This window comes from Thermobia domestica, chromosome 5, assembly GCF_964235325.1.
Source record: "Thermobia domestica chromosome 5, izTheDome1.hap1.1, whole genome shotgun sequence".
Taxonomy (NCBI): domain Eukaryota; kingdom Metazoa; phylum Arthropoda; class Insecta; order Zygentoma; family Lepismatidae; genus Thermobia; species Thermobia domestica.
In genome coordinates this window covers 315,484,189-315,497,519 of record NC_137458.1, presented here as the reverse complement: position 1 = coordinate 315,497,519, position 13,331 = coordinate 315,484,189, and the positions used below count along the sequence as shown (strand labels likewise).

The following is a 13,331-nucleotide window of genomic DNA, read 5'->3' as shown; positions in this document are numbered from 1 at the left end:
GGGGAGAGCTTGAGCCCGATAGCCCCCCTAAATACGCCATTGCTTATAAATAAACTAGGTCACAAACTTCACAATTTGCAATTTTGGTAACTTTTTCCTTATAGAAGAAAGCATGGACCATCCAAATTTAGAGATATCTTAATCCTAGAGTTTATTTACAAATTTTTAATTTTGACAATTTCGAAAGTTTAAGAGGACCAATATATAGATACCAAAAATTTCAAAGGAGTGCGACATTGTACTTATATCCTATTCAAAAAAGAAACCAATAATATTATTTGATCATGTCTTGCAATAATGCTTTATGTTACTTAATTTTGGGGCACTACATTAAAAAACCGGCCTTATGCTAATTCAAATTTCTCGCCAAAAGTAAAACTTTTCGTCAAAATATAAAGTGTTACATATATTTTTGGCATTTATTGATCATGGGAAATAGAATCGAATCGCTCAAATTTGGAGAGGTGTATATATTCGAGTTCTAGAGAACATTTATAAATTTTTTTTTGGCAATCCTTGAATTTAAGGGTTGGTCCTATGTACCTCTCCCAAATTTTGAGAAGTGAGCATAAATATGTCTATGTCCTATAGAAGGAAATAGAGCCCTGTATTCATCGATATAATTATATAACGTGATGAAACCTAATCAAAGAAGATAAATTAAATCAATGATGCGCTTAGTATCAAAACCCGCCAAATCATTTTTTTAACTGAAATTGAAAATAAAATGAAATCTTTGAGTTTTACGTCCCACGGTTATCCCGGTTAGGCTAAAGGAGACGGTGATGATGAATAATGAATGAAATGGTGGAATGAAGAAAGTGGGAGGAAACGGGAGAACCCAAAAAACCACACACACGGTGTTTGTCCACCACAAAGTTTACTTGTCGGGGGCAGAGATCGAACCCGGGACCACAAGCACCAGAGATGAACGCTTTATCGAAATTTGGTATATATCGCTTGTTATATGTTTGATCTAAAGGACTTCCATGGAAACCGACTTTTGTGTAAAAGTTTAATATTTCATACTAAAAAATTAGTTCAAATAAGGGACTTTGTAAGCTTGTATATGGAGCCTCAGTGCACGTTTTGCGAGATTACTCGAAACTAAGCGCAATGGATGTGGGGGATTTTAATACTATAGGCGCCTCCAGTAACCTATTATGTGGTACGACATGCGCGTATTCCTTACCTTTATATTTTTGGCATTTTTTTTTAACCCAAATAAGGGGATAAACAGAATCAAACCAAATATACAGAAACACATATTTGAGTCACATAGAACATATACCAAATTAGGTTTCTGACAATTCTTAAATTTAAGCAGTGGGCCAACACATTCCTTCTAATTTTGAGAAGGTAGCATTAATCTCTTATGAAATAAAATGGACCCCTATACTGAATCATGTAACCACATAAACATTAAGCAAATGCAGTATGTACTTATGATAAAGATTTGCTAAAATCAATGAACAGCGGTTAAACTTACGTAAATGCAGTGAGTAGTTATAATGAAGGTTTGCTAAAATCAATGAAGGATGGTTAAACGTTACGTAAATGCAGTGAGTACTTACAATGAAGATTTGCTAAAATCAATGAACGACAGTTAAATGTTATGTAAATGCCAGGGTCGGATTTCCCAATAGGCCCGGGCCTATGGGCGCAAGCTCCCAGGGGGCGCACGGCCGAGAGAAAAAAATAAAAAATATCTAGAAATAAAAATAAATAGCCATAACTTAACATATTTTATGAATTGATTTTAAAAATCAGGCTAATAAAGCATTCTGATTTTGAAGTTTATTGGATCAAATAATTGTTGGTAAAGTTAAACTATTTTTCAACATTATGCATCAACTTCGTTACAACATTGATCTCAAACACAGGAGAACTGGCTGTAATTTTTTAATAAAGGTTTTTAGGAAAGTAACTTTAACCAGACTAGGAGGCGGAAAAAATTATTGGGCCTAGGGGCGCCAAAATGCTAAATCCGGCCCTGGTAAATGCAGTATGTACTTACAGTAAAATTTTGTTAAAAATCAATGAAGGATGATCATAAATCAAAACCTCATTACTAGTAAAAGTTACCATGAAGCAAGTTGTGCAAGTTACAAGTAAATTAAGAGTCGTCCCCAATTAATGTTAACCCCAAATAATAATAGTTGTGTAATTTGCTTATCTATAATAACACTGAAATTTTGAGGGTCATTGATATGTTATTTTTTTTAAATATTTTATTTCAGATCTTCAGAATGTTCCTTCAGAATGTAGCTGTATTCAAAGTAAATTAATATGTGTGCACTTACGATGGAAAACGCTTCCCTCAAACCTTCCAGAGAACATTACATTTCTGTAAGTATCATAAATACGTATTATTCTTACTACTATTATTACAATACTGTATTTATTATGGTATTATTACCAGTGCTTTAACCCTTTCGGGATTTTGGTATATACTCTACGTGCATGTTGTTTTAAAACGTTCATTTAAGATATATTACTACTGGAGTTTGTTTAGTCATATATGCATTGCGAAATAGGTCATACTTGTTTTGAGAAGTATCTCGTCAAGTTGGTGGGGTTCATGACGTCATCTGTTTGGTGTTCAAAAGTACAAGGTAAAAGGCGTATTTTGTTCTCTCGCAAATGTTATCTAAAAGTTTTTATGGGATCCAAGGACACATATACTGTGTATGTCATCGAGATGACTATCAGAGTACACGTTTATGGATTGTTTCCCTCCTTAGTTTTCAAGATATCAGACTGCTATTTGACACACGCATTGCGTACACCACTTGGTAATTTTTAAGTGATTTTGAGATATGTACGTTAACACAGGGTCGGTTCACAGGGCCGAACCATACCATAACCACACGTAACACACTACCAAAACTGGAACTGACTGAATTTTAGTAGTACTTTTGGTTTTAATATTGATTTCGATAGGAGCAAAAACACTCACAAATATCGAGAATCCATCTTTTGCGTCCATTTTTTGAGCAGGTTTCATTCCCTCCGTTAACTCTCTATTCAAACGGGAAGTGGTAGAAATCAACCGGTTTCAGCGTTGATTGTCATAGAACAAAAACGGCACTAGATAACGATAAACAGATTTTTGGGATCTATTCAATGTCTTAAGAAAGGATCTAAACTTCATCTTTTATCTCTAAACTAAGACCGGAAGTGCTAGAAATTCATTACTTGACAGATTTCAAGTTCATTTCATACTATCTCTCTGTAGCAGCTGGAATCTATATATCGGTTTCAACTCATAGTTTGGATGCCTAACATAGTTTCACAGCTGTCATACTAACAAGGATCCATTCCGATTTGGTGAATTCAATTGTTGAAAATGGTTGCTAGCAATAGATTTAGCACCGAAAGAAATTGAGAAAAGAGGGTGTTTAGTGGCAGACCGTATACAGGGTGGGAGATAAATGAGGTCAAAGTGCGATGATAGAACGTAGAAAATATCTACAATAGGGATGGCCAGAACCGGTTCCTGCTGGAACCGGTTTTCGGCTGTCAACAGACCCGGTTCCGGACCCGATTTTTCGGATCAAGGTCTGAACCGGTTCCGGAACCAGTTTTGAAAACTGGATCTGCAAGAACCGGTTCTTCGTGGAACCGGTTCTGCTGAAACCGGAACTTTATGGCCATCCCTACGCTAAACCCGAGCTGCTGGCAGGCTGTGAACAGTGTGTTAGATGAAATGATGGAAGCGACAGGCAGGCGCCCAGGCAGCGGTCGCTTGTCTCATTTGGCTAAACAAACTGTGTAACTAGCAAACTCATTTAGCTAAACACCCACTGGTGGACCAAACTTTTTTTTCTGGGGGCACAAGCGGGTTTGGGCGGAGAGGGCACAAACGGATGGTCCTCTTTGCAGTGTTTTGAAGGTGAACTTTGTGCCTCCTTTGGTAAGTTCAACATTGTCTGGCTTCTGCATCAACTTCTCGTCTTTATTTCTTCTTCATGAATCAACAGGAGCAGCAATTTTGTCTACTGTGTTGAAGGCCAGAAAACGTCAGTCATGAACTCTTTCAGGGCATATTGGTCCTTGATCATATTTGCACTTTTATCAGCATATGAACGAATATTTGGCGGATCCAGACGTTTGTTGGCTGGAAAGTGGCCACTTGACTCCGAGCAGACTAGATACATTTGACTTATTAATTTCCCACCCATGGAAACAACAGGATATATCGATATACTGTATTGGCCATATTGGTTTCAATAGACGGTGTGCGTCAATAGAAATATGTCACATGATCCCTTTCCCTATATTCTTCTTGCGCTAATTCCAACATGGCGGCTTTTCAGATGTCCCCCATGATTGACATTACGCCTATTCAGTAGAGCTCTGCATGCATTCCTCATATCCAAACATCTGACCTCAATCCCTCTACTCTTTCAAAATTAACATAGCATTTCTAGACATTTGCCATGTTCTATCTTCGCATTTTGCCCCATTTATCTCCCACTCTGTATACGGTCTGCCACTAAACAACCTTTTTCTCTGTTTCTTTTGGTGCTGAATCCAGTGTTAGCAATCATTTTTAGCAATTGAATTCATCAAATCGGAATGGTCTCTTGTGAGCACACTCGTTGCTTTTCTGAAGACACGGAAACAATAATCTACTTTTCTTTCATTTAAGCTGCTGGAAAATTTAAACAAGTGAAAAAGATGAGCAGGTGTTGCAGACGTTTGGTCACGTATTAACATTAATTTTATTTTATTTTTTTATTTTTATGATATTTCTGTAGTATCTTGTTTGAATTGCATAGAATAATGTACTTCTCAATTTTGTAAGAATCTGGGTCTTTGAAACTTTTGATTAAACTGCGGATTGGCAGGAAGATGTGTTTTCATTGGGAAACAAAAGTCTCAATTGATGCATAAATAATTCATGTTTCCGAATAACATTTCTTTGTTAGAAAGAAATCTATTATTCATATATATGGAATTTTGATATTTGAGTTTCAAAGAAAAATCTCAGTTTGTAAATAAAATACAATAAAATGAAATATTTGAGTTTACTTGCCATCTATGAATAAGAAAATATCTTTATAATATAAAACGATAACACTGAACAACAAAAAAAGACTTGTTGAATGTTTCCTTTCGCAGAGTTTCTTCCAGACCTATTTTTGCCCCCCCCCGAAACTCTGAGAGTGCCCCCCGGAGAAGACCAAAATAATACGTCTATAATATAATAATAGACAGAATAGTATCAGCAGTGCCCCCCAGGAATACCAAGAATGTCCCCCCGGAACACTGTTCCCAAAGTAGTTGATTCTTACTAATTGTGGGGCAGGAAATACGAATCTGACCTCACATTTCTTTTGTTAGCTACTGTTTTTGAGAAACAGCTGTTGTAATGTAGCATTGGCTGTCAATACTTTATATTATATATTACATAATACAGGGGCGGATCCAGCGGGGGAAGGGGCGATCGAGGCGATCGTCCACCCCAGAAGAGGAAACTTTCTTATTTTATATATATAAATGAAACCCATCGCAAAGTTTGGAGCCCTTAAAAGTATCAGTATGACAACCCACCGCCCCCCCAGAAGTCAGACCTGGATCCGCCCCTGACATAATATAACCATCTTTATTCAATACCTTTTCAAACTGTTTCATTTACCCCTGTTTGATACGTAACAGAGTCAGGATGTTCCTCGCAGGAACTAAAGGGGGATGTTGTATATTCTCACCAGGCCGGAAATTCCTTCTTGGAGGCCACGTCATTTTGATGTAATGGGAAGACCTGCCCCTAATATCCCATGCACACAAAAGAACGGTATTTCGTGAAACCCAATTCCAACCCTAACACAATAGCGATGACTTTTAAGTTTCTGCGTAACTGCCATTGATGCACATTGTACTGAACTGCTGAAATTTGTTTCATGTTTTGATATGTTTCCTTCATAATTAATAGGCACTTATGGAAGAGAATTGGAACTGTGGACTGTTTTTATTCTAAACTTAGAGCTGTCTATGAACAGTCTTCGCTCTTGTGGTTTGTATTTGAAATGAAATTTTTTCATCAAACCAATTACGTCATGACAAAATATCAGAGTATCCTGCTACGTGAAATAAACCTCAAACTGCTTTTGACTATCCCTGTATATTGACACTTCCACATCATCTTGTAATAAGTCCTATTCTTTAAGTCTTGATGAGGCAAACTCAGCTTTGTTCTTAGGCAGCTAAAGATCTCGCATGACATCATTAAGTTCGGTGTGTAAAAGTAGGCGTAGGTCTCTCAATGTTGCACTGTGCGTCCAGGCCCGTAGCCAGCCCAAAAACTTAGGGGAGGCCCGGCTGAAGTTAGGGGGGGGGGCGATCCAACCATATGATAGTTCATCACCATATTATAGTTCTTTTGAAAGCCTACTGTAAAACTTTTAGGAGGCCAGCAAAAATTTAGGGGAGGCGGCCCCCCTAGACCCCCCTGGATACGGGCCTGTGTGCGGCACAATTTCCGTATGAGGGTTGTTGTGCTGTCTCCATGTCATCGTATCCTCTTCGTCTTCTTCGTCTTGCACACTATATTCGTTTGGAGGACTAGGTACAGGAAGACCTCTGCCAGGAGAGATCGGTCTGAGGACTGGCGGGATTTTGAGGTATTGTATTGATCCTTTCTTCTTTTTGGACATGCCTAATTGGTGGTACCAAACAAAAATAACAGTCACTGAAATGATTGGTTGGCTCCCTTCACACCACCGGAATGCCAAACTTCATTGAATAACCCTTGTTTTTTAACCATGCACGTAGATTAACGCATCAACTTTTGCAGCGTATATGAACGTATGGCCCCCCACTTTAGAAAATTGAAACAATCACTAGGTCATTCCTTTGTACTACGTTTGTACCGAAAATATTATCGTTTGTGCCATTTTCCTTATAGGGTTACTTGAGAGGTCAACTGGCGGGGGGGGGGGCTATCTTGGCGCAAAGATAGCCCCCGAAATGTCATCCCCTCTTTCTCGAAAACTATCAGAGTAGAAACAAAACTTTTTTCGGTACAAACGATTTGCTTTCGAATGGTGTATTTCAATTTTTTTTTTGTGCTGTGATAGGGGGGGGGGGCTATCTTGGCGCCAGTCGACGTGTCAAGAAACCCTATAAGGAAAATGGTACAAACAATAATATTTTCGGTACAAACGGTACAAACGTAGTACAAAGGAATGACCTAGTAATTGTTTCAATTTTCTAAAGTAGGTGGTGGGTCTATCTTCCCATACGTGTATATGAGGTACCTGTGGCTTGTTCTGGCCCCTACTTTCACACCAAAATAGTGAAAAACATGCTGTTTCCATATCTGGCATCAATGGACATTTCCGCTTTGCAAATATGACTTCACTTCACCACACACCACACACACACACAGAAAATGTTTGGACTGCTGACATATTGACAATGCATGTTGCTCTTTTTAATCACTCAGAAACTTTTAACATATCTGGATAGAAACAAGAATACCATCATTATACTCGTAGGTACAATTTATGTGGTAATCACTTTAGTACACTTTACTACATTTTAGTAATCTTAAAACCTTATTTTTTTACTTGCAAATGGGACTAAAAATAATGACGTCATCATATACGATATCAGAATGATGTTTCGCAGGAACATTCCCGATTTGCCAACATATTAGTATGCCAACATATTAGTGTTCAGTGCTTTCACCCAGAGTCGCTCTAGAGGGTCCCAAACATCCAGAATGGGATTTTTCAAAGAAATTTCCCGAATTAAAAAAAAAAAATCATTTTCTCGTACGCGATAGCGGCATGATCGATATAGAATTTGAAAGCACACATCATTCTACACAGAATGACTTATTAACCATGATATTCTGGTGAACAGCGTTTCAGCAGTACATATTTTATAACAAGGTCTTCACAATTGCTTGAAAACACCCCCATTACTCACTGAAATTGGCTGTTTCTTGAAAACAAGAGCTAACGGTATCATTGCATTGCCCATTTCGTGTTTGTGGGACTCAATTTAACAAATTGTGACTAAGTTCATTTCAGAAACATTTTCACTGTTCATCGGTGTAATTATATTTGTTGTGCTATATGGTTGCGAAACATGGTCGCTTACTTTGTGGGAAGAATGTAAACTTAGAAGTATTTGAAAATAAAATCCTAAGGCGAATATCTCGTTTCAAGACGGATGAAAATGGAGACGGAAGGCAGAAACTTCATAACGAGGAACTGCATAATTTGTATGGTTTACTTAACCTTATTATGGTCATTAAATCTAGGAGGCTCATATGGGCAGGTCATGTAGCCAAAATGGGAAAAAAGTAGAGACGGTTTCAAAATTCTAACTGGGAACCCGATCGGAAAAATACATTTAGGAAGATCTAGGAGCTGATCGGAGAAGAATTTTAATGCGTGCCGCTAATTGAGAGCAGGATAGCCTACCCAAGCTGAGAAGCAGTACATGAAGGAAATTGTTAACAATGCAATCAAGCCTCCTATCGGACATTTAAGCGAGTGCATTTGTAATTTAGGTAGCCTTCACACTAGGATCCTGTGAGCCGTTCGCATGAGCTGCAGCTAACTAGCTGTAGATTGTCTTAAATGTACGCCTTCAGACATGCGCTTCGGTGCAAGTGAACCGCAGATCTGAGCTGCTATGAAGATCACCCCGCCACTAGCTGACTCGAGCGAGCTGCTGACAGAGTAGAAAATAGCACGCAGTCCTAAGAGAGCCCTTCACACGTGAGCATGAACTCAATTGGAATGGAGAAAAGTGTACATATATTTAGTTTTCTTTTTCCGTTTTGATGTTACTCTAATGAAATGTATACTTTATACTATTATACAGTTTGTCAAACGAAGATATGGATATCCTGAAGTAATTGAAAAAAAATTCTTTAAATCTTCTCTCATTTTAGGAAACAGACTGAAAAATGAACATTCGTCCAGTCTTGATTGATTTATAGAATGAATCCACATTACTCCATATCTTCTTTTCCTTTTTCTTGCAATTTATCGCCAAGATGAAAGCTGCAGCTTCTTCTGACACTAACATAGCTGCAATTGTGGTATCACGATCTTTTGAGCGGCTCAGAAGTATTTAGTGCCTTCATACTACAGGTTCACATGAGCGACTCACAGGATTCTAGTGTGAAGGTAGTCTTAGAGTGTTTCAATCTTTTGTGCTTCTGTGCGACCAGACTCGAAATGGTTATGCGGCAAAAGAGTGGATAATTTTGTTGAAGATAAAAGAATGCAACTTGTTGCTTGAAGTAAAACAGCTGACGAGTTGAATAAGCTTAACATAAAAGTTCACGTTACAAAATAAGCTTACGAAGGTTATACTGAAACTAGCTACTAATAAATGGTAGTTATTTATCAATCTCCCTGTTTGTGCATATTGAAACGCAGAGAAACAAATAACAAAAGTATTTGCTTTCCATCATCGTAAACAAACTAATTAGCGTATAAGCTTTCGGTGCGATAGACGCGGTGTAATTCGTGGTGAGTGTTTATATACTTCGGATTCAACGTCTCATATAGGGATGTTCTTGGTGCTAAAACTGATGTTGGATTCCATATGAATCGAGGAATCTAACCCATTCTAAAATTAATAAAGGTATTCGTGGTTATAAAAATATCACGCAATGTGGATAATGAGGCTGTGGGAGTACTGAAACGTCATTTCCGTTTAAAGTAGAGCTCCCTCGGGGTCAAGCAGTTAGCGTACGCGCTTGTAATGTCAGAGCCGCGTGTTCGATTTCCGTTGTGAACTTCGGTGGTTCGGATCTTACGTTAAGCGGTAGGTCCACGTCTTATGTACACGCATGTCCAAAATTATTGTCGCATGTCTATAAATATGTTGTTGTAGGAATATAATTTGATAACGAATTCGCCCGGTATTTCTTATAATGTTAGTATGTGTATAACCTGCAAAGACATGTATGTGGCAAATTTCATGTTAAAAGAGCAGTAAATAAGAAGAAGAAAACGAAAATAAAACTTTCTTGTACATTTAGCAACATTTTGTTTTACTCATTCTAATTTTCGTATTTATAATTCTTTTCCTATGAAATTTACTACAAATATATATTTCCCGTTTATATACATAGTATGAATATTAAAAGTATCCTGCAAAATCATTATCAAATTATATTCTTACAAGAAGACAGTTATAGATATACGACAATCATTTTGGACATGAGTGTACCTGTAGCCTCGCTGCTGAAAGGAACGCTAAACTCAAAATAAAATCAGTGAGTGCACGGTGGCTCAGTGGTAAAGCATTTATCTCTGATGTGTGGGATCCTTGGTTCGATTCCCGGTTAAGTAGATTTGTGGTGCAGAACGTCGTGTTCGTGAGTTTTCTTGGGGGTACTTTCATTTCCTCCAACTTTCTTATTCCACCAATTAGTTAGTCTATCATCATTCACTTGCCTTAATCATTATCTCCCTTAGCTTAAAGGGAATAATCGTGGGACGTTAAACTCAAAGATTTCATTTTATTTAAACATCCAGACCACTTAATTATGGCTATTCCAGACACTTCTATAATTAAATTCTTCCTCAATTGAAATTGTTATCCTGTTGTACTACGAATCAGAAAAATCTGAAATTTTGTATTTTAGATGATGATCTAGTATTATCTGGCCTTAGCCGAATATACTCATCAATTCAAATTCAACCAAGACAGATACCAAATATGGTGATTCTTCTGAATTTTATAGCTGCTTCTGTGTAGCGGTGGGGCACAGGGCCGTGCCGTGGAAAATCAGCGCCCGGGGCGAGAGTATACGACGGCGCCCCCATACATATATTCCAAGCAATTTTTCCTAGGTTTTTTCCTTTTTTATCCCGAATTTTTCGCCCCCTTACTTTGGCGACCGAGGCCGTCGCCCCGCTCGCGCCCCCACGGCACGGCCCTGGTGGGGCATGCGTCCTTCCTCCGTCACGTGATGACTGGTGGCGCTTTTTTTTCTTGTCGTCCGCTTCTGTAGCAGTAATGCTAGTTTGAGGGAAACTTCCCGCGGCGTAGGGAGATTTAGCAAAGAATTTTTTGAGGAGGATAAAAAGGGAAATTTTACGATTAGCTTTTCAATTAATGTTATGTTACTTTGTAAGCACCGCGGCAGTATGACCAAAGACAGTGGCATTCTTTCCAGAATCCCACACACAAATTGACTGACAAACTTTCTTTTCCCCTCACAAGTCTTCCCCGGTCTGGCTTGAAGCTGTCATTATACAAGATAACATTGAAGTAATAAGAGATGATGAAAAACACAAGTTATGGAGATATGAGCACAGTATAATAATCCAAACATTCGGGGGGAGGGGCTTTCTCTGAAAATGTAAAAATTCTGCAAGATATTTCAAATACTTTACTATAGTAAGTAAGATTTCGGGGGGGGGGAACTTAAGCCCGGAAGCCTCCCCTAAATACGAGAAAGAGAGAACAAAAATTGGGAAAATTTTATCTTAGAAAGGGAATTTTTTATCATCCCTGAGGGAAATTTTAACTTTAAGATCTAACATCACTAGTGATGAGCGCAAGAGTCTTGGTCTTGCAGTTTTTGCAAGAGTCTTGCATGCAAGACCAAGACCAAGACCAAGGGGTGCAAGACCAAGACCAAGACCAAGACCAAGACCATACCTGCAAGACCAAGACGAAGACCAAGACTCTTGCGCAAGAGTCTTGCACAAGTACGGTACTACTTGATTTTTTATAGAATGTAAAAAGGAAGGGGAAAAATCATTACATCTTTCACGTGAACTTCTTGGCTCCAGTAAAAATACCGACGAAGTGAATGTGTTCCCAGTAGTTTATGCAATCCATGTGAGTCGATCTGCTCCTGTAACATATAGCTACAGTATGTCGTTTTTTGAATCTTTGTTGACTAGACGACCGACAGCATAATTCTATGAATTGTTACAAGCTATAATAACTTCAGTGTCTGATTTACTTTGCTCATCATTTGATCATTCACGACGACCCATGATTGGATTTTGGAAAATCATAGGAAGAATAGTTGTGTCCATAAGAGGTGGATAAGCAAAAATAAACTAGAGCATGTTATGGACACGGTAGCTCAGTGGCAGAGCGTTCACCTCTGGTACATGGGGCCTTGGTTCGATCGCAGCTTGCGCTATGAGAGTTTCTTTGGTGAACAAACACCCTGTGCGTGGGTTTTCCCGTTTCCTCTTACTTTCTTCATTCCACCATTTCTCATCATCACTGTTTCCCTTAGCGTCAGTGAAATCGTTGGACTTTAAAGTAGATATTTCATTTCATTTCAAAACATATTAGTGGTGTTCTTCTTCCAAAACTAAAGAAATGTAGTATTGAACATCGGCAATTCCGTACACCATAGGTGCCGACTACATGGGTATGGCCTTGGCTCTTAGGTTCAAGCATCCGTTGGAAATTTTTAACGTGTACTTATAAAATTAATATTGAAATAACATGTTCATGACATTGACAAAAACTTAGCGCATGTGACCGCAAGTTTGATTTCATAGGTGGATGCTTATACGTTGAATAATTGTTATATCAATATAATATAATTGTTATATCAATATAATCAATCAATATAACTTATAGCCCCCTTAGGTATACGGCATATCTAGGATTCAACGATATAACATTATACAACAATAAATAATCTATATTCACAACTGAGAGTGATTTCGTACTTATTTCAAATAACTTGAGATTTGATGCCGTTATTATGTATTTCTAATGTAGGTCAAAAGTATTTATATAAATTGAGTTTACACAAAAGACAGACAGTTGAGTCGTTTTCAGTTTCACTCAAATTATTCTAAAATATTGGGACCGCGGTGGCTCAGTGGTAGAGCGTTTAGCTCTGGTGTTTGGGGTCCCGCATTCGATCCCAGCCACCGCCAAGTGAACTTTGTGGTGGACAAACACCGTGTGCGTGGGTTTCCTCGGGGTTCTCCCGTTTCCTCCCACTTTCTTCTTTCCACCATTTTCATTCATTTTTCATCATCACCGTCTCCTTTAGCCTAGCCGGCATAATCGTGGGACGTAAAACTCACAAATTTAATTTCGTTTCATATTCTAAAATATTAAGAGGTTTAATTATTATTATTTTAATTTTTTTCTCTTTTTTGGTCAATATTGCAAAACATATCATCATCGTCATAATAATAGCTATTCTGCCATTATTGGCAGGTCACTTGCTGCAGCTGAGAAGCTTCGATGACTGTGGTCCTCAGCTAGTCTCTTCGTATTAACGTAGCAATTTTCTGTCTTAATATATTTCTTCAACTACAATCTCCTTCGCCCCCTCCATCTAGCACGTCCCTAATAATACA

The 13,331-nt window shown here is 38.2% G+C and overlaps 1 protein-coding gene across 1 annotated transcript in view; it reads left to right on the top strand.

Annotated features, from left to right (window-relative positions):
* LOC145686791 (uncharacterized) overlaps positions 1-13,331 on the top strand; it is a 759,437-nt gene that overhangs the window by 266,250 nt on the left and 479,856 nt on the right. The window contains exon 4 of the mRNA XM_081760448.1: positions 2,241-2,349. Within this exon, the coding sequence (XP_081616574.1) occupies positions 2,241-2,349 (109 nt within the window). The remainder of the gene's footprint in view (positions 1-2,240; positions 2,350-13,331) is intronic.